We start from the raw sequence: 20,785 nt of genomic DNA, 5'->3' as shown, positions 1-20,785 counted from the left end.
TGGCAAAATAGCAAGCTGTGCTAATGGACCAGGGAGAGAAGTAGTCATGTGTGTGATATCAACTTCAAATGAAGTCGTTTTTCTCCCTACTGAAAAGCAAGGACCTTTTCAATATGACTGGCTGCACACCATGGACTAGTCGAGACGCCAGAATTTAAGGGATGAATCTTTACAGGAACCAGGCAAAAACTGTATGTTGATGGCAGCAGAATGGTGAATACAGGTAGGTTACCCCTAGTGGGATGGAAGAGGTCAGTGGTATCCCTGAGGGTCTGTGTCAAGGACCCCCAGAATGGCATTGACCCATAGAGCATCACCCCATTCCCACAAGTCTCCTGCCCTCACCCACGTCACTCACTTCTTGGGCATCCAGCTGCCAGGTTTCAGCACCTGCATCACACCTGGCTGCAAAGGTAGGAGCCCAAACAGGTTGGGGACCCTCTCCCCAGAAAATTCCATGTCCCCCCTGACAGCCCCATTTTCCACAGGGTTGTATTGCAGTGAGTGCTACAAAGCCCTGAACAACATCTGCTCTGTCTGCATGGCCCCCCTGAGCTACCCAGACTCTGGGGATGAGGAGATGTGAGCAGAGGGGTGCTGGGAGCCCTCCTGAGGCTGGGGGGCTGCAGAGGGTGGGGGGGTGGGCTGCAGCTCACCCCTGCCCTCTCCTGCCCCTGCAGGGACTCCAGTGATGAGGAGACACCGAGGCTGTGGATGGGTGCCGTGCGGGCGCTGCGGGGCCAGGAGCGAGGGCGGCAGCTGCTGCAGCGCATCAAGGACATGATAAAGGGCCGGAGACTCCCTCCAGAATGGGTGCCCAGCTGTGAGCCCAGCTGAAGGAGGAGGAAGAGAGCGAAAAGAGCAAAGTGGGCAGCAGTGGGGTGGCCAACAAGAACAGATTGCTCTGCAGTTGAGGGCTGGCTGTGGAGGTGGCAATGCCCCCTGTTCTCCCCAGCACTGGGGATGCTGGATGCCAACACTGCGCTCCTCTCTCCCAGCAAGATTTCAACTACCAGTAGCAGGCCAAGAACAGTGAAAGTGAGGGCAAGGGTGCAGTGACAGCAGGATAGTGCCGTGTGGCAGCAAAAACACAGGTGCAGATGCTGTGATGTGGCTGAGCCCAACCAGTGTGTTGGAAGCTGAGAGCCACGGGGTGGGGAAGGGCTGGTGAATAAATCACCTGGTCCTCAAGGCACCAGAGTCCTGGTGTTCTGAGCTGGGATCCACCATTCCATGGTGGTCCTGACCTTGTGATACCCCAGCTCCATGTTGCCCATGGCTCCATCCCTGCTGTGACTCCAGCCTCTCAATGTTACCCAGCTCCCATCTCCAGCACCTTGGTGCCACCATCTCTATGCCCACTGTGCCTCCAGCCCCTATACATCCCTGTCCCCAGCCTTTATGGTGTTCCCATTCCCATCCCTGTGGTGCCCCCAGCCCCATGCTGACCCTCACCCCTCGATGTCCCTCTCCCCACACATGGTGCCCCCTCCCCATCCCTGCAGTGCCCCAGACTCTCAATGTCCCTGTCCCCAGCCCCACAGTGCCCCCAGTCCCGAGCTGCTCCAGGACAGGGGTGCAGAATGGACAGACAGGTGGACGCGGGGAAAGTCCCTGCTTCTCCGTTTATTACCAAGCAGCCTTCGTTTAAAAAAAAAACAACATACACAGACATAAAGACAGGCAGAGGCAGCCTGGAGGGGCGGGGGCTGCCCGCCCGTGATTTGTTTGGTTCCTGACACCAGAAAGGTTCAAGTAGCCGAAAAGGTTCAAGTTCACCATAAGGCACTTTAAAGCCATGACGGGAGCAGAGCCCCTCCCCGACCCAATCACCCCTCCCGGCACCCCATGGCAGATGTGGAGTCCGGGAAGCGCTGGTGGTTGGCAGCGGAGGGGCTGTGGGGGGGAATATATTACATCATCTTTTTAAATATAGATAAAACTCTTATTGTAGACAAATAGTGCCGGTCCCCTACACCCCCGAGGAGGCTGCGCCCTGCGGGGGGCATGTGCAAAGGACAGAGGGGTGACCGTGGGGGCCAGCCACCCCAGGGAAGAGGGGTCCCACAGGGCCGGGGAATTTCGGAAAGGGGAAAGGTCCGGGGGGGGCCGGGGCTGCCCCGCACCCGGGTGGGCTCACCCGAATAGTGCAACCAAGAGAAAGCAGCCAGGAGTGCAGGGGCGAGGGGGGCTCGCCGGGGGGGGGGGGGCTGCTTGGAGTGGGGCGGTAGGGACAAGCTATGCACAGCGCAGGGCAGTGTCCCCCCCACAACGGGGAAGAGGATGGGGGGGGCTCTCCCCATCTGGGGGGCAGGCCTTGGTCCATGGGTGCCCCTGCTCGGTCCTGGCACCTACGAGGGGTCTGGTGGGGGACATCCAAGTCCCAATCCCACTACCACCCACGGGGGCATGACCAGATGGGCCCGGGAATGGTGGGAGGTGGTAGGGGCCCCCCCACCCCCTTGTGCAAATAGGCGGAGGGGAGTTTCCCCCTTTGCATAACTAGGAATGAACTGTGACGGGAAAAACAGGAACAGAAACGCCAGTGGGCACGGCACAGTTCGGCATGGAACAGCATGACACCTGCCATTGCATCGGCCCTATGCCGTCTCCACCGGCACGGTGCCATCTGGCTGCGGCCCTTCCTCACCCTCCGGCTCCTCTTCCTCCTCCTCAGGATGCCCTGGAGCCCAGTAGCGGGCAATGGAGAGGCGCAGCCCCTCCAGCCGCCCATTGGAGAGGTCGAGGCCAGGGGGCCCAGCGGGTGGAGGAGGTGGTTCATCACGGCGGCGACGGCGGGTCCGCACCTCCAGGCAGTTCTGGCCCTTGAGGTGCCGCTGGAGGTGGTCGTCCTTGGCAAAGGCCTTGTGGCAGAGGTAGCACTCATAGGGCCGGGCACCTGTGTGCAGGTGCATGTGGTTCTTCAGGTCATAGCTGTGCAGGAAGCGGGCACTGCAGTGCTGGCAGGAGTAGGGCCGCTCACCTGTGTGCTTCCGCATATGGATCTTCAGTTTGTCATTCCTGGAGTTGGGAAGCACAGGGAGACATTGGCATTGAGTAGCTGACATGCCATCCAACCACAGCAGGGAGAGCAGTGGTGCTGAAAGACCAACCGCAGGGATGCTCTGCAGGGCACAGGGGTCTGGGTGCTTGACGGGGCAGGGGACCATTGTACAGCTGTACTTCAACTCAGGACAAGCTGCATGGCTGATGCAGCTGGCTGCTGGCAGGAGGGATGTGCTGGGTACCCCAGGATGGTCTGGCAGTGCTTACATAGTGCAGAAGACTCCCCTGGACCTGCACCAAAACCATGCCAGGGCTGGCAGGTGATGCTATGGGTGCCATCAGGTATCAGGCCTTGGTTGATCTGACAGCACTCAGAGAGTGCAGAACACCCATTGACCTGACTTCACCAGCAGGTACGGCAGAGGGGCACCACAAAGGGATACTACTGGGTACATTAGGTGAGTCCAGCAGCCCTCATGAGGTGCAAGAAGGCCCCATAATCCCACTGCACCACAACAGAACTTGCAAGGGCTGCCATGGAGGATGCCATTGGGTACCCTGTGTTGGTCCAGAACACTCATGGGGTGCAGAAGACCCTCTGAATCTGCAACGCACTGGCAAGACTGGCAGAGGGCTGCTGTGCAGTATGCCATCAGGTACCCCAGATTGGTCTGGCAGCACTCAGGGGATGCAGAAGACGCCATGAACCATGCCAGGCCTGTGGCCAGGCTCTGGTAGGACTGGCAGGGGGAGTACCACAGGGGATGTCATTTGGTACATATCAGGCAGGGAAAGTCTATCCAGCAGCACTCACCGTGTGAATCGGACTCCGCAGACCTGGCAGGCGAAGGGCTTCTCGCCCGTGTGCGTGCGCATGTGGCGAGGCAGCTTGCCGGCACCATGGATGACCTTGTGGCAGACAGGGCACTCCTGGGGCATCTGTGAGCGGCGCTTGCGCACCAGCTTGTCGGGGCTATCCAGCCCAGGTGCCAGCGACTCATGGTGCAGTGAGCTCAGATATGCCATCAGGTCGGGGTCAATGGCGTCATCGTCAGAAGCGGCCTCCTCAGGGGACAGGGGAGGCTGGTAGGGGAAGGGGAAGGGGTGTGGGGGTAGCTCCTCCTCCTCAGGCAGCTCAAAGCTGTCATAGGGCAGGGGCAGCCCCTCAGGCAGAGGGGGTGAGGGCAGTTGAGAGGGTGGCGGGGGGCTGCTGGAGCCCTCAGCCTCAGTGGGTGGCTCCTCGGCATGGTTGTTGAGCCGGGCACCACGGGCTTGCAGGAACTTGCGGGTCTTCTTGCTGCGGCGGGGGGTGGGGCGGGGGGGAGGTGGGGCAGGCACCTCACCCTCGGGGAGGGTGGAGAAAGCCTCCAGGTAGCGGCGGGCACGTTCGCAGTCGCCATCATCGGGGCCAGGTGCCTCTAGCCCATTGCCCTGCAGGATCTCCACACAGGCAGCAATGACACAGGGGATCTCCAGTAGCCGGGCAGCACGCAGCACCTCGCCCATGTTGGCGCTGCTTATGGTCAGCGTGGCCGTGTAAGCAAACTCCAGCAGTGCACCAAGTGCCTCTGGCCCCACAAAGTCCAGCTCACAGACCTCCTGCCCTGGCCCAGGCCCTGCGAAGAGCTTCTTGAAATAGCGGCTGGAGGCAGCCAGGACAGCACGGTGGGTGCGGTACTCCAGCCCCTGTGTCTTGATGGTGACGTCGCAGAGCAGCCCCAGCTGCCGTTGCTCATTCAGGCAGCTCAGCAGCTCGCTGCTGTGCTCAGGGAAGGGGATGCCAATGAGGTCGTCCTCTGGGCTGGCCATCGTCCTCACCTGCAGGAAGGACAGAATGCTGCCTGACTGATAGAGGAACCTGGGAGAGAGCACCTGGAAGAAACACTGCAGCTGGAGCATCGCTATCATGAAGCCAGGGCACCAGGAACCCTCCATGTACATACTGGGTGGCACTGGGGTTTCAGCGGGACGCTAAACCGGGGTAGGCTTGGGGCCCGCGGTCTGCCCTCAGTTCCCTCCATGCTATGTAAAGGTTAGCGGGCACAGGCCCCCCACCACAGGCCCCCCACCACAGGCCCCCCACCACAGGCCCCCACGCTTCCTCCAGTGCCACTAGCACCCAGCCGCCCGCGCCGCCACAGCAAAGGGGGAAATCTCAGCGTGGTGCCTGTGAACAGCACCAAGGTGCAGCACTTCCTGTGCCAGCCCACCCACAATCCCCCCAGCCCACTGCCATGGCCAGGCACAGCCACTGCCTCCCAGCAACCCCATCCTGGGAACATGGGCCTCACTGGCAGCAGGCACGGGTGGGTGGGCGGGCAAATGCTGGGAAGAGCACCCTGAGGGCCAGGGGCCACCCCATGGAACCCAGCTGGGCTGGGAACAGGGGCCACACTTCCTGCCACGGCAGATTAGGATCAGCACCCGTGCCGCCGGTTCCTGCCCCCGCTCCTGGTTGGGACTGGGCCCCCTCCCTCCCCCCTGTGCCCCAGCCTGGGGCCACTCCTCGCCCAGCCAAGCCCAGCCTGCACCAGTCAGGCCTTTCCCACGCTGCGGCTGGCAGAGCTTGGCCTCAGCTCTAAACCCAGCACTGCTCACATTCCCACTGTGGTCCCCATGGTCCGCCAGGGACCCACGTATTTCTGTGGAGCCAGCACAGGATGGGAAGGGGGAGCCCATGACCCTCACAACCTGCAGGCAGGGTGCAGGCAGCAGTGGCATCTCCGGAGCTGCAACCTGCCCTGTGACACCATGCCCAGCTATGGCCCTTGCAGCCAGCCAGGCTGCTGGGTGACATTGGTACTGCTTGGTGACAGTGGGATGGGAGTCCAGCAACTGCAGCCTGGGGGAGGCAGAGGTGGGTACAACCTCTGGGTTGTGGCTCTTGGTGCTGCCAGAGTTGTGCCATGCCAAGCTAAGCCATGGTGGACAGTGGCCATGCCAGGCAACGCTGAGCCATGCCAGGCCCATCCACCCCAAACCCACCATGCTGTGCCAAGCCACACTGTGCCGTCGGCAGGCGGGCGTGGGGGACGTGCCCCCTCTTGCCCATGGAGGGGCGGCGCGGCCGACGGCCCCCGGCACAGGGGCCCATCCCCAAGCCGGCCGCTCCCTGCACTTGGGCGGCTGCCAGCTGGGGCTGCCTCGGCAGGCAACTGGGAACGGCCCCGGAGCAACCGGCTGTGGAGCCGCCCCAGCCACTGCCGAGCAGGCCCAACCGGCATGGCAGGCAGCAGGCACCCCTGAAACTGGGAGCCAGGCAGTGCCGACTGCCTAGGATGCTGGCGCCAGCACCCATGGCCAAGCCCCCCTCTTTGGCAGAAGCCCATCCCACCACTGTTTGAGATCCCCTCTGCCTGCTGAGGTGGGGGTGATCGGATTAGGTGTGATTAAACCATCAGGGCCCTGGGAGCCAACAGGCAGTGACAGCCCCCAGTGGGATTAGGCAGGATTAGCTGCAGGGGCAGGATTAAGCAGGAGGGCAAGTACCCCATGCCACAGCTTGGGCAGCTGGAGAGGGATGACAAGGATGTGGCACCTGCCAAGGGTGGCCCAGAGCTCCATGGACCCCCAGGATTGTCACAGGCAACGGTGACAGGATAGGGTGGCACTGTGCCCTCCAACACTGCCTACCCCAGCGATAGCTGCCCTAGTCCCCACAGCACCTCCAGCCCCACAAGACACCTGGGCACAGGGCACTCACAGACTCACAAGACTGATGGCACCCACTGGCACGTGCCTGCAGGGGTGTCTGGATGCAGGGCAGCAGCTGAGACCCCATCCATATCCCAGCAGGTGGCAGGGTGCTCTGAGGGACGGGCAGGGGCACCAGCCTCACCATGTCACAGTGCAGATGGACACAGCCTCAGTGCTGCCAGTGCCACAGAAACCAACAGCAGAGGTTTGGTAAGGGCGTTGGGACCACTGTGAGCAGCCACAGGACTCGATGCCCGCAGACATAGCTGCAGGGCTGGGGCAGGGTGGGGGTGAGGTGGCGGTGACAGGAGGGGGATTTTCCATCGCACCAAACCGCCTGTTACGGCTCCTTTGCTGACACCCCCACCCCCCCGCACATCCTCCTCACAGGAGCGAAGTCACATGCTGAGCGGGTGCTGCCGTCGAGGAGATCACCGCAGTGATAAGGAAATGGCAGAGGATGAGGTGTGAGGGGACTGGAGTTGCCCCTGGGACCCCAGTCCCCCCTGGGACCCTGGCTGATGCTTGAGATGATGGCTGGGAGGGAGCAGGTGGTAATACCCATGTCCTCGCCATGCCAGAGCTTTCTCAGTTACATCAATGCTGTGGCTGGGCACATTTCAGCTGCAGCAGCCAAACGGGACTGAGGAAAGTGGGAGTTGCTCCCCATGCTAAGCTGGCTCCCTTGCAGGGCGGGTGACAGCAGGAACAATGTCTGCCCGGGTCACCTTGACATCCCTCTGCCAGCCCATGCCAACAACCATGGCCAGGCTCCACCCACCTGCCAACTCCCTCCATCCAAGGGGTCCAGCCAGCCAGGCAGAGCCATGCACAGTGGGGTAGGGCCCCTGCAGCACCCATCCTGCATGAGGATAGGCTGTGCCCCATGCCACCAAGCCGGGATGGCACCCTGGATGAGGGCACAATGCCAGCCTGCGCTGAGCACTGGGCCACGGCTTGGGGACAGTGGGAGTTATAGGGTGGGAAGGGGTGTCTAGGGGGAATCTCCTGACCTGTTCCCCCACAGGAAGGAGGACAGAGGTCTTTGGAAACAAAGTCCCCCACCCTGGGCTCCTGCCAAGTGCCCCTGCTTTCAGTCACAAGATTCACAAATGCTGTCGAGGGACTTCACAGCCCCATTGGGGAGAATGAGTCACCCAGGAAGGGGAGCGCAGTGCAGTGTCACCCTGGCCCCTCACCCCGTGGGGCTCCTCACCCTTTGGGAACTAGGATGTGGACCCAGGAGTCTGGGCTGTGCAAGCCCCCCAGCCTGCTACTGTGTCAATTGGGAGCAGCAGTGGCCCTGGTACCGATGGCCACAGTGTGGAGGGTGGTGTGGCTGCAGGGCAGGGGTTGTGCAGCCGCTCTGTCAGCCCAGCAGGGAAGGTGGTGACCGGGGTCTGGCTCAGCTGGTGAGCCTGTAGCAAGAACATGCTGGGGGTCCCATTGCTGGAGGAAGTAGGGAAAGCAGCACTGGTCTTTGAAAGAAGAACAGAATGAGTAGAGACAAAAGGAAATGGTTTGGAGATGAAAGAGGATAAACAGTCCCCCACCCCACAGCACTGAGAGTGAGCCCCATGGCACTGCTCAGGCCCCGATACTGGCCAGCTCACCCACAGCGATCCCAGGCAGAGCCATGTGCTGCGCAGCCATAGAACATTAGCCATTGGCACTGAGAAGGGGTTGGAGCACTGTGGCCCACCTCAGCACCCAGCCAGCACTGCACCTGGGGCCCAGCGCCAGCCCGGCACGATGGCTGCCACGGAGGCTGGGCACAGGGCATCCCTATTATGGAGGAGCAGGACTAGCGATGTTGCCAGAGCCGCTCCTGGCATCTGTGGCAGGGACAAGAAGCAAAGTCCCCCTGCCGCCCACCCAGCCTGCTGGCACTGTGCTGGCATCCTGGCCCCTTTCTTCTGCCAAAACCTGCCCCACTGCCACATCCAGCTGCCTGGCATTGCTACTATAGGGTGTGGGCCTTGCTCTGCAAAACCAAAGTGACCCAGATCTCACCACTTCTCCCATCTCATCCCACCAGCAGCAAAGGTGGTATAGGGCTCAGGCAATACCGACATCCCACAGCCTGCTGGTGCCAAAGCAGCTGGCCCAGATCTCCAAGTGCCCAGTGGTACTACACTGGGTCCCCACCACCCTGGCAACTTCCTCCACCATACAAGCCAGTGATGGCAGGGTGGGTGTGTAGCTCACCTTCCCCGTGTCCTGGAGTGGTTCAGTGCTGCGTCGCGGCCAGGCTGACGGCCCGCAAGTGGCAGGGAGGGGAAGGCAGGGTGCTGTGTGAACTTGGCCCTGCTCCCCGCTGCACTTGAGCTCAGGATCCCACCTCAAAAGGAGTCGACGCCCACACCCTGGGTCACGCACCTCCCAGCCCCGCTTCCCAGAACACACACGGCATTAACTCTTTGTGGCCGGTACCGTGCCGTCATGGGGCGCCAACCCAGAATGAGGCAGGGGGCATCCCCTGGCCCACTCCCACGGGAGAAAATTCCCAGCACTGCCAGGACAGGCACCCTGTACCATAAGTATGCCTTCCCCGCCACTGGCATTGTCTCCAAGCCCTCTGCCCCTGCCCCCTGTGTCGAGGCATCATACAGGCCCTCACCTTCTCCTCTGCCTCAAGGCAGGGCGCTGGGTGCTCGCCACTGGCCGTCGCCAGCCTGGCCAAGCTGAGAGGGCGCCTGCGCTTGGCGGGAGCAGGGCAGGGCTCAGTGCAGCATGCTGCAGCCTGCCCGGCCAGCCCTGGAGCCAACCCTCAATCCTATGGATTCCTGTCCTGCTCTACCCTTGGAGCACGTTCCTGAGGTCCCACGGGGAATGTGGGACACAATGATGGCCCAGCTGGACTATGCTGCCTGATCCCCTCCACTCCCTGGGCAGGGGCACTCGTGGGCTCCCCAGTCAGGCTGCAGATTCACGCAATCCCCCCATAATTACACCCTCTGTGTCCCCAGCTAAACAGCAATTAGCAGCCTGGAGAGCGCACCCCACACCCCACCACTAGCACCAGTACCCGCCCAGGCCACCCACGCCAGACTGGTCAGGGGCACCTGCACTGCAGCACCTTGGCATGGCCCCGGATAGGCTCCAGGCACCGTGCTGGTGCTGTCTGTAGCAGGAGGCCAGGCAGAAAGGGGAAGAGCCCCACACCACCTGGACAGCAAAAGGCCTCTGGCCCAGCCCCAGCAATGCTTACGGAAAGAGCTGGGCTGTTCAAGAACCCGTGGGCAGGCAGTGGAGATGGCAGGTGGGCTGAGGGGCATTGCCAGTGTGCCCTCCATGGCATCCCACCTCTCCCATCACTGTGCACCACGCGCTGGGCAGGAGCCAGCTGTGGGACCACAAGTCACCCAGTACCCAGAGTGCAGGCAGCACAGAGCCAGCAGCAGCAGGGTTATGGGCAGCATTGCCCACCACACTGTGACAATGCTTCAGGCTGACCAGCTGCCCCAGTGGGGGCACAAAAGAGGGCACAGCCCTGGACCGCATCTGTGAGAGGGAGGGAGGGGGGACGGGAGGGAGGGAGGAGGGATGTGGCACCTGCTGCCAACCCTTCCCCTGCCCTTTGTTCCCCATAAAGGAGGGGAATGGCGCCAGTCCCCCCTGGCCCAGGTGTGCCAGGTGCTAAGGGCGGGAGATAAGGTGGGCGAGGCAGGCAGGGAGGGGCATGGCACGGCATGGGCACGCAGCCCTGAGTCAGGGTTCCTACTGGTGGCCAGGATGGGGTGAGTCACCATGGCCCCCCCACCCTGGGGGTGTTGCAACTACCCAGGTGCTGGCCACAAACTACTGCTCGCTCTGGCTGGAGGGCATTGGGCTGCCTACCTGGGGGGCCAGGTGGGGAGGTGCTGGCCTTTGGGGAAGATGAGCTAACATCCATCCATCCATCCATCTCCAAGCTCCACCCTTGCCTTGGCCAGTGGCACCCTGACTGGTGTCACCAGTGATGGGACATGGTCTCATCCCAGCTCCTCTTCCAATAGCAGGATGGGCAACCCCATCTCCTGCATCACCTCCTGACACAGAGCAGCACCCTGACCTGCCAGGGCATGGTGCGCCATGGCCACGTGCTTGCCCAGGACAGATGTGGCCAAGGGCATGTGGCCTCTGTGTGTCACCTCTGGCCTTCCCAATGTGCCACGGAGATGGCTGAGGCACAGGCGGAAGGAAGGAAGGAAGGAAGGAAGGAAGGAAGGAAGGAAGGAAGGAAGGAAGGAAGGAAGGAAGGAAGGAAGGAAGGAAGGAAGGAAGGAAGGAAGGAAGGGGCTCTGCCAGCAACCAGCCTGGGACAGGCAGGCTCACCTGCAACTGGGCCTGCTTGCTAGCCCCAGGGTGAGCTGGCTCTGGAGTTGCTAGCCCTGCACCACAGTCATGGGAACCCCTTGGAGGGCAGCCAGACCCCCTAGGTCCCACTGTGCTGCACGGCCCCAAGGGGCTCCCCCAGCTGGTGCCACTTCCTACTGAATATGTAGGGTTCATGTCCTCACAGTACCTCAGGGACTGAGCATTGCCCGTGGCACAGGCTGGGCCCCAGTGCTCCATCCAGGCACCTGTGTGGTGCTGGTCCTGGTGGGGTCACCTGGCAAGGACAGTGCCAGCCCACAGCCCCCCCTCCACACCCTCCAAAATAGCCCAGCTTCCGCCCCCACGGCAGCTGCCTGCTGCCAGTTCCCTGCTGCCCACGGCTGATCCTGGGGAGGGAAGGGGGGCAGGCAATTCTAATCCCCCCCTGGCCCCCCCCAAGCCCACACAGCACTGACAGTGAGGCCATGCCTACCACAGACACTCCAACCACATAGTGCCACTGATGAGACCCCAGCCAGCCCTGCACCAAGGGGAGAGCAATGGCCCTATGGCTCCACAGTGAAGCAGGCATGGGCAGCCTCTGTGAAGCCCCTCTGTGGGACATGGGGCTATCCCCAAGGCCCACCATGATATCCACACCACATCAGCTGCCTTGTGCCAGTCGAGCAGGACACAAGAGTCCCTTCCCTTCTCCTCCTTGGCCCTGCAGTGGGGCTGATGATCCTCCTGTCCACCCTTGCTATGGCTCCAAGCCTGTGCCCTGATGGTTGCCCAGGGGACAGGAATCAAAGCAAAATTGCTGGAGTGCCACTGTACCCAATGAATATCAGCCAACACAGCCACACTCTGCACTTTGCTGGTGTTCAGCATAGGCAGTGCCTGGCACCCACCTGCCTGGGACCCAGTGCCTGGTGGTAGGACCCCCTTACCCACTACCCACTCCAGCTGCTGCCCATGGGGCTTGGGAACATGACAGAGACAGCTGGGCAGAGTGGAGCACGCCGTGCAACCAAGGCTGCTGGGAGAGGCCAGAGCTCGCTTGACCTACTTCTCCTTCCGCATCACCTGCTTTCATTTTCCCTCACCCTAGCTAGTTCCCCTGCCTGCCCATGGCTCCATCACATCATGCTACTAGCTCTGAGAATACAAGTCACCCCAGCACCGTGGCTCCCACTGCCATGTCAACTGACCTCCCCAGCCCTGGGCACAGAGCATGGCCAGGTGCACTGAAGGTCACTGGCCACAGCCCCGGCACCACCACCCCCCCCACCCCCCCACCCCCGCCTGCATGGCTACCCAAGCACCATCTTGCTGGCGCAGAGCAAGTTTGACGGGTCTCAGCCCAGCCCCTTGCCAGGTCCTCTGACCGCCCTGGGGCTTGCTGGGGTGTGGACATGCAGGTCTCAGGGCATGTCAGGGACGCCAGTGCTGCCACGGGGAGCCAGGCGGGCGCCAATCCTCCAGACGGGGCGGCCGCTCCTACCGGCACCATGGGAAGGCAGTGGTGGTGGCGCTGGGGGAGCGCAGGCTCCCGGGGGCTCCCGCCAGCAGCCCACACGCTGCCAGAGAGATTTCTCCCTGGTTTCATCATCCGTTGCCTGCCCTGAAGAAGTTCCTGCTTCACACATGGGGCAGCAGCCACCCCTCGAGGGCTGGGGTGCAGCAGGGGCTGCGCTGGTCCCGCACGCCCTGCTGTGCCCACTCCCCGCCCCCGTGTGCTCAGGCCTGTCGCGCTCGTGCCACGTGTGCAGTGAGGGTGCACGGCACCAGCTGGCAGAGCCGTGCTGCCACAGCCTCGGGCTCAGCACCACAGCGCTGGGGGCAGCCTGAGCCCAGGCAGGGGGTCTTGGAGGGTCCCCAGGGCCCAACACTGATATGATCCCCCCCCACACACACCCCTGTCACCTCCCTATGTTCACCTCTGCACCCGTCCCCGGCATGGGCACTCCCAGCCCTGCTGCTCCACACTCTCCACTGCGCCACAGTTTACCCTTCTCTATGCATCCACTTTAAGTTCCTGAGCTCAGTCCTCCCTCTGCACCCAACACCAGGATCACCACTGAAGCCTTGAGTCGCTGCAGGTGCCGCGTGCCTCCCAGCCTGCTCCCCGCTCCGACTAGCCCAGCTATGGAGGGAGAAACTGAGGTACGGTGCGACTCACCCCGCGACAAAATCGGCACTGTTTCCCCTGGCCAAGTGAACGCAGACACGGATCTAGGGCAGCTGTGGCCCAAGACGTGGATCTGCTCCGGCGGGAGGGTAAATACCGCACCCCGCCCCGGGCAAACAGCGGCCGGGGGCAGCCAGCCAGGGGGACGAGGACAGGTACGGCAGGGCTGGGCGCGCGGGGCAGAGTCCACCGGTGCTTGGCAGGTGCTACCACGACACCGAGCCCAGTGGGGACCACTGCACAGCCGAGCAGTGAGGCACCCACTGCTGCTGCCAGTGTGCCAGGTCCGGGGCTCACCAGCGTGGCACAGCGTGCTGGGACACTGGGATACCCTCCAACTCTACCAATACCGGTGCAGAAGGGGCTCCCTGAGATGCCTCCCTCCTACAACGGTGCCGTCCCTACCCGGTGTAGCAGGCATGCCGCCAAGCTGCTCTCAGGTTAGGAAGGGGGGGTGGGCAGCACCCAGTCACTCGTGGGGAGACCTGTGGGGGACCCTGGCTGGATGGAGCAGCACCACAACAGGACCACAGCGGAACCTTGGCAGCCGCCCCGGCACGCAGCGGGGACCTGCCGATGTCACAGATTTCCCGCAGCCCCGTGCGCAGGGACCGGGAACAGCCCACGAGTGACAGCCCCCCCGCCCCACGGGCGACGTGTCCACTGGCTCTGGCAGCGGGCGGGGACAGAAGGCCTGTGCCAGTGATCCGCGCGCCAACCATGCCCACCCGCCGCTCGCAGCATCCCAAATCAACGCGACTCACCGCAACCGGGCGGCAAAAGCGGTCGCCGCACCGGTCCCTGTCCCGATCCCGCTGCCGCTGGGTCGGTACCTCCGCGCAGCCCTGCCGGTGGGTCTGTCGGCTCCCACCCACCGCCGCTCACCTGCGCGCCCCGCCCGAGCCACAGACCGGTCCCGGAGCCACAGCCCCGCCTCCGCCTTCACCTGCCGCCGTCGCGCCCCGCCCGCCTCCCGGCCGCTGCCACTGCCGCCGCCGCCGCCGGGGCTCCAGGAAGCGCCCGCCCCCGCCTGCTCATTGGGCAGCGGGCCGGCGGTCACGCGTCCGATTGGTGGGATGCCCCGCCCATCAGCCCAGCCACACCCCCTTTGGGAGGGCGGAGGTCTTGCGGGCCCCCGGGACCAGGGTGCGCGGCTGGGGGGCAGCTGAGTCAGACGCGGGTAACGGGACCGGGCGGCGGTCGGCTCTCGGCCTGGGGAGGAGAGCACGAGACGGCGCCGGTGCGGCCCCACCGACGCCGAGTGCGCCCCGCCCGCTGCGGCCGCCGAATGCCGGGGCCGGCACGGCACTGCCCGCTCCGCCCCGCTGACACGGGGGGCGGGGAACCGGGCATGGTGGGGGTAAGAACCAAGAAGTGTGCACTGAGGGAGAGTTTCGAGTGCCGGGCACGGAAAACCGTGCATAGGGTGAGGTAGGGAGGGTGGAGAGTCGGGCTCGGGGAACCGGGCACCGAGAAGCAGGCACCGCGGTACTGGAGTGCCGGGCACAGGGGGATGGAGAGCTGGACACGGAGAACGTGGCACCGCGGGGTGCCGGGCGCCGAGGAGGCGGGGGCGCAGAGGGGCGCGGCGCGGGGAGCAGCCCCCTGTTTTCGGCAGCACTGGAGCGGGGTGCGGCGGCCCCCAGCGGGGTGGTTCCTTCGCAGGTGCCTGGGCGCGGGCCTCGCGCAACCTGTTTGACCGCTGCCGGCTCAGGGAGGCAGCGGTGGGCCCGAGGCTCACCTCGGCTCACCTCACCCCCCCCGCGCGCCTGGCTCGGAGCGCGGCCACTGCCCGGCGCTAGCGGAAAGTGTGAGGAGCCACCGCCGCGCCGGGGCTGCCAAGGCAAACACGGCCCCGCGCAGACGTTATGTCAGTGGTTGGGGGGGGGGGGGAGCTGCGCCAGGGCGCCGCGCCGGGACACGGCGCCGGGGCCGAGAACGGGACCCCCATCCCTTCGCCAGGCCCCGGTACCGGGCACCTGCCGCCACGCCTCGCCCAAGCCGCCCGCTTCGCTCCCCCGCAGCTTCGTCCCTCTGACCATGCACCTGTATCCCCGTCGAGGGTACCGGCCCGCCAAGCTCCGGGCTTCCGAGTGGCGGAGGAGGGAACCCTCAGAACTACCTCACCCTCCGCGCCGTTGCCACCGAGCCCCGACTCCATCGCTCCCCGCCTGTGCCCTCGGGCCAGGGCTCGCCATAGCCGCTGCGCTCTGCCACTGCCTGCGGCTGTGCTCTCGGTGTCTGTCTCTTCCTGCTTGCCCCGAGGCGACGCCGACGGTGCGGTCGCACTCACCTCTCGAGGCGGGCCCAAGACCGGGGCCGGGCGAGGGCCGCGGGCTCAGCCGGGCCGGCGGCGTGGCAGGAAGGATCGGGTGGTCATCGCGGCCCGCGGCAGCTGCCTGCAGAGGGCACTGCTGGTTCCCAGAGCCGAGCCCCGTGGGCGGCACCGATACGCATAGGGACACGGGGATCTCTTGGTGCCGGTGGCACCGTTTATTTGGGTTAAAAACAGCAGACGCGACTCAGGCAATCCGGGATCCCCTCGGCTGCACTTGCTCGGGGCTCCCCCATGCTGCCAGAACGGTTGAAGGACCCCTCGGGCCTGATACTCAGCTTGGGTAACCCTGAACCAGCCCCCACCCCAGGGGTGGTCACCTGCCCCCCTCTCATTCCACCTGCCCCACACCTATCCAGATGTTCTAACCTGCCCCACAATCCAGCTGTGCTCACCTGCTCCACCCCCCCAGCCGTGCCAGTTCACTCCCATTCCCCTTGTCTACAGTGACATCTAGGCCCACAGCTCCCCCTTCCTTCCCCATTCCCTCCTACCTCCCTTCTGTCCTGCTCTCCCTGTCCCCACCGGCCCCGGATGCCACCCCCCATGCCTGGCGCTAACAACGGGGACTCCTGCCTTATGCTTTGGGTTTTTTACAAAAATAGATTAATTAATACAGATTTGAACATTAAAATAATAAAATAAAATAAAATAGATATTAAATAGCACCCTGTGTCACTGAGGGCCCCATGCCTGGGGGAAGCAGATGCTGGCAGGGTGATGTGCCATGTAGGGAGGCACTGCATCCAGTTGACTGCATCCAGTCAATGCTCAGGCAGAATCTCCAGAGCCAGGACGATCCTGCTGCAACACAGCTCTGGAAGACACAGACTGGGGAACAGTAGAAGGGCCCCCCAGCTTTCGAACCTGCTTCTGGGGACTCCCTCGCACCCCCCAGTTTGCAATCCTGCTTTGGGGGAGCTCCCTGGCACCCCCCACCAGCCTCAGCCTCAGCATGGCTGGTTCAGCAGGACCTCAAGCCAGCATGGACAGGAGGTGATGAACTGCCGGGAGTAGCAGGGTCCCCAGCCTTTAGCAAAGCTGATGTGGATGCTGTGGGGGTCACAGGGTCCCTCCCCAGGTAGCTGCCAGCCCTCTCTGTCCCCAGCCCACTCATAATCGAACACCTTTGCCAAGCAGCCAGGCAGCACCTTGAGGACAGTGAGCCCGCAGGCACCAAGGGGGCTCAGGGTGGGCGAGCCAACAAAGATGGGGTGCTCGCTGCGGTTGTATGCCCGGACACCTCCTGGCTCCCAGCTCAGCAGCAGCACCCGGCCAATTTTGCCACGTGCCCACCGGACAGCACAGCTATGGTAAGCAGCTGGTAGCTGGGCCAGGCAGAACCCACTGCCCCATGGCAGCTCACAAGGAGACATTCACTGATGTCTCATGCACAGCGTAAAGGCGGCCCACGCGTGTCTGGTACTCCCAGTAAGCCAGTTTGCACCAACAGCCATCCTTGGCAGTGCTCCATGAGAGGCTGGTGTCTGGCAGGGGAGACCAGAGCTTGTGCCCATCAGGACATGACTGAGACAAGCAGCTGGATGGGCCAAGGGGAGTGGGCACAGAGGGAGTATGAGGACAGAAAGATGGATGTGGTGCTCTAGGGATGCCTCAGCACAGGGTCCTGCACTGTGTGTGTCTCTGGAGTTGTTCCCAGTCCCCAAGTACCACGGTGAAGGGGTGGGGGAGGGCTGTGAGGGGGGTTGATCCCTGAATGCAGGGGAAGGTAGGGCCAGCAGCCAGGTGGGAGCTGGGGCTGTGTGCGTCAAGGCACATTGTGTGTGTCCCCATAAACAGCGTTTCCTCCAGTAGGGAGCATGGTGCTGCCAAGAATAACAGGAGCTTCAGTGGAGGGGGGGGGGTGTCCGGGCCCAGGCTGCTCCCCCCGCAGGAACCCCTCATCCCATGCCAGAGTCTTTTCCTCCTGCTGGGAGTGACTGTTGGCTCCATTCCCTGATTTTCACGTTCTGTCCCCTCCAATCTCTGCTTCTGACTCAAGGGTTCAGCCCTGCCCAGTGCCCTCCTGCCTGCTGGGTGTGGCAGAGAGCTGTGGAGTGTGGTGGGCCCATCTTACCGCACCAGTCCCTACCATTGTAGCTTTACTCCAGGAGCTGAGTGCTGGGGTGTTGGGGCTCATCTGGCCAAGAGGGACCACAGGATGCCTTCAAGTAGGGGGGTGGCGGGTTTTCTGCAGGGGAGAGAGAAGGAAATGAGAGGCTGGAAGTACATCCTGCCCCACTGGTGCCCTGAGCCAGCCCCAGAGAGCAGGGGTCAGAGCCTGGGAGGGTGAGGCAGCCTCCAGTGTTGCCACCAGCACTCACCAGGTACAGCCAGGCGGCTGAAATGATGGGGGTTGCAGCACAGGACAGCCAAGTCCTTGCAGACCCCCTGGCCCCCAGCGCAGTAGCAAAAGTGCTTGAGCTCATGGGACTGGTAGAGATCAGGCCAGCGGAAGAGGCAACAGAGCAGGACTTGAGGGGGTAGTCCCTGCTTAACCCCTCGTGGGTCCCCCCGTGATGCCAAAACGCAGCCGGACTCCCAGGCACCCTAGCTCTCTACTATCTGCACCAGCAGCTCCAGCTCCTCATCCTTCAGCTTCTTGAAGAGGGCATGTGCTGCTGGTTTGAGAGCCCTGGGGCTATCCTCAGGGCTGGCTGCTGCACAGCACTGCCGCCACAGCCTCCGCACCAGCCCAGCACGGTGTGAACAGAACATGGGGTGGTCGTGGGGACCACCTGCAGAATGGAGATAGGCATCACCCCCTGTGCCCTGAGAGGGCTGTGGCTCCAGAGGGTCCCAATGGGGACCTTGCTGCATCCTCCTGTGTCCTCCCAGATCCCCGGCAAGGCTGCTTTGCCTGGGTTTGCTGCTGTTTGAGGGCACGGTGCCACTTCAAGGAGTACTGGCATCCCCAAGGTCACATCAGACATGACCCCAAAAACGATTCCCACTGTTGGAGAACCTGCCTGTGCTGAGACAGTGAGGGCAGGGGTCCATATGCTCCTGCCCATGGCACCTGCTCCCTCCCCTCACATTCCCCCATCATGGGGCTGGGCAAGGGGTTCCTGCAGAAGAGGGTCTCACTCACGGTGGGTGGTGGAGGTGGGTGAGAGGCTCCAGGGCACTGCATGAGGCTCTGCTCTCAGGGTGGCCGGCACTGCTCTGTCCGCCACACGTCACTGCCTGGACTTTTTCCTGTGCTGGGACACTCTCCCCTCCCCCAGACCTTCCCATGTGGGGAATTCATTGATTTCCCTCATCCCAGCCAGCCCTGGGGCTAAGCCACCACCAGGGCCACCACATCAGGGCTACCACACCAGGACATGGCAGGCGCCAGATACACAGGCTCCAGTGGTCAGGGATGCCCAGCACCATGCTACTAAGGCAGCTGTACACAGTCAGGAGCCCAAACAGCAACACAGACACTGGTGCACACCCACAGGGCAGGGTCCAGCTGAGTAGCTGATCTGGGCAGGGGGAAGCCATGAGGCACAGTGGCAGGGCACCATCGTGACAGACCCCATCCCTACTCATGTCCTCACAGGGACCATTGCAAGGACCACCTAAGCCCCTTGTGGCATCTTGGGCAGGGGTTCCTATTGCCCCTCAGTTCTTGACCTGGCCAGGGCCCCCCCGCAGGCAGTGGGTGAGGGTGGGAGCCTGTTCCACAACAAAGGAGCTAATGTAAATGGGACCCTTATCCCACACCAGGCCAGGCTTCCTGCTCCTGACTTCCCGCCGAGATAAGGGAAGCCACACTGGCGCCAGTGCTGCTGCCGAGGACGGGGTGTACAGAGCTTCCCCTGTGCTGGGCCAGGCACCAGCACAGGCAGCACTGGGTGGGCTCACAGACCCACAGCTACGCTCTGGTGCCACCTGCCATGACCTTTGCTGTAGCTCTCAGCCACATTTGGCCCATTGGAGATATTTTGCTCAAGCTGCTTCCCACAGACTGAAACAGGAAATGGCCAGGAGTAGGAGAGCAGGCAGGAGATGCAGACAGAACCCCAGCTCCCCACTCCTGCCCCTTGGCCCCAAGGGATGTGGGGACCCTCAGTCCTGGACAGGGGCAAGGGGTGCGCTGGAGTGCTTTAGTGCTACTCAGAGGTAGGATTGGAAGGTTTGGGGACACACACACAAGCACACACATTCTCAGAGCTCTGCCCAAACAGATGCAGCCAGTCAGGCATTGCTCAGGTTTATTGGGGTCTCTGATTGGGGGGAGCACAAGCTGGAGCAGAGTCTAAGTGCCAGAAGTCCATCATCTCCATCAGCACAGGGTAACAAGCACAGTCCTGGGGAGGGGGAGAGGCACAAGGGGTAAGGACCCACTGACCAGTACCAAGGCCACACCATCTAAATCCCCAGAACCGCCACAACCAGGTTCTGTGTCTCCCCTCAAGCAGCATGGCCAGGCCCTTTTCACTCCAGGAGCACCATGGTTGGGCTCTGTCGCCCCCAAACACCACAGCCAGGCCCCTGTCATGTTCCAAGCACCACAACAAGTCAAGTTGCAGGCAGGTCACTCACCCACAGCACCAGGGCAGGCAGGGGCTGACAGGGTCCTGTGACACTGCAGGGGTCCTTCCCTAGTCCAGCAGTTCACAAATGCACCAGCTGCAGAGAAGGAGGTAGATGCATTCCCGCAGAAGCCGCAGCAACCAGGAGCCCAAGCACAGCCCCAGGGAGGTGGCAGTATGTGTTGGCAGTGCCAGTGCCTGTACCCGTGCAACTTGCTGGGGAGCCCCCCGCAGACAGGTTGCCACTGTCCAGAAGAGGCGCATGGCCCATGAGGAATCAGCAGGATCTGACACGGTGGGAGAGGCAGCAGTGCTGACATGCAGGGCCCTGGCAAGCACTGGAACCTGTTACATTCTCCACATTTCCAAAACTTCCACAACAGTGGGTGCAGGGAGGGGGCACAACCTGGGGACTGTTTTGTTCCTCCCACTCCTGCCCCACGGAGCCCTCAGGGCTTAACAAGGCCACATGCTAGTGCAGTGCAGACTGCAGTGGGTTTATTTAGTGCTGACAGGCAGCAACTTTATTCAATGTCACTCCCAGGAGCATTCCAGTGGAGCCTCCCAGAGCGTGGCCTTCACTGGCGGGAGGTGCGTTCTTCTTCCTCATTTTCCAGCTCATAGGCAGGCCGGTAGCTCTCCCGGCCCTGAGCATCAGTATAGCGTAGCGCTGGGTTCTTCTTTGTGTTGGCCATGCTGCCCAGAGACGTGTAGCTGCAGAGGGAAGAAGCAGCT

The 20,785-nt window shown here is 62.8% G+C and overlaps 1 protein-coding gene, 1 long non-coding RNA gene and 1 pseudogene across 2 annotated transcripts; all 3 read right to left on the bottom strand.

Moving 5' to 3' along the window:
* Positions 1–1,611: 1,611 nt before the first annotated feature.
* Positions 1,612–14,755, bottom strand: ZBTB7B (zinc finger and BTB domain containing 7B). Its single transcript, XM_066206646.1, is given in 5 exon segments — positions 1,612–3,021; positions 3,821–4,824; positions 14,139–14,458; positions 14,461–14,551; positions 14,553–14,755. Coding segments are annotated over 5 exon segments (1,899 nt in total). The 5' UTR covers positions 14,616–14,755; the 3' UTR covers positions 1,612–2,600.
* Positions 14,756–16,026: 1,271 nt separating this feature from the next.
* On the bottom strand, positions 16,027–18,564 carry LOC136303064 (mothers against decapentaplegic homolog 6-like; annotated as a pseudogene).
* A 1,151-nt stretch (positions 18,565–19,715) lies between these two features.
* LOC136303065 (uncharacterized) lies at positions 19,716–20,552 on the bottom strand. The gene is made up of 2 exons (XR_010724157.1): positions 20,255–20,552; positions 19,716–20,147 (listed from the first exon to the last, which is right to left on the bottom strand). It is a non-coding gene; the product is annotated as an uncharacterized lncRNA (long non-coding RNA).
* Between the last annotated feature and the right edge of the window lie 233 nt (positions 20,553–20,785).

The sequence above is a fragment of the Chamaea fasciata genome, unplaced genomic scaffold, assembly GCF_029207755.1.
Source record: "Chamaea fasciata isolate MVZ Bird 193981 ecotype frontalis unplaced genomic scaffold, bChaFas1.0.hap1 SCAF_31, whole genome shotgun sequence".
NCBI lineage: Eukaryota > Metazoa > Chordata > Aves > Passeriformes > Sylviidae > Chamaea > Chamaea fasciata.
This window is presented reverse-complemented; position numbering and strand designations above follow the sequence as displayed.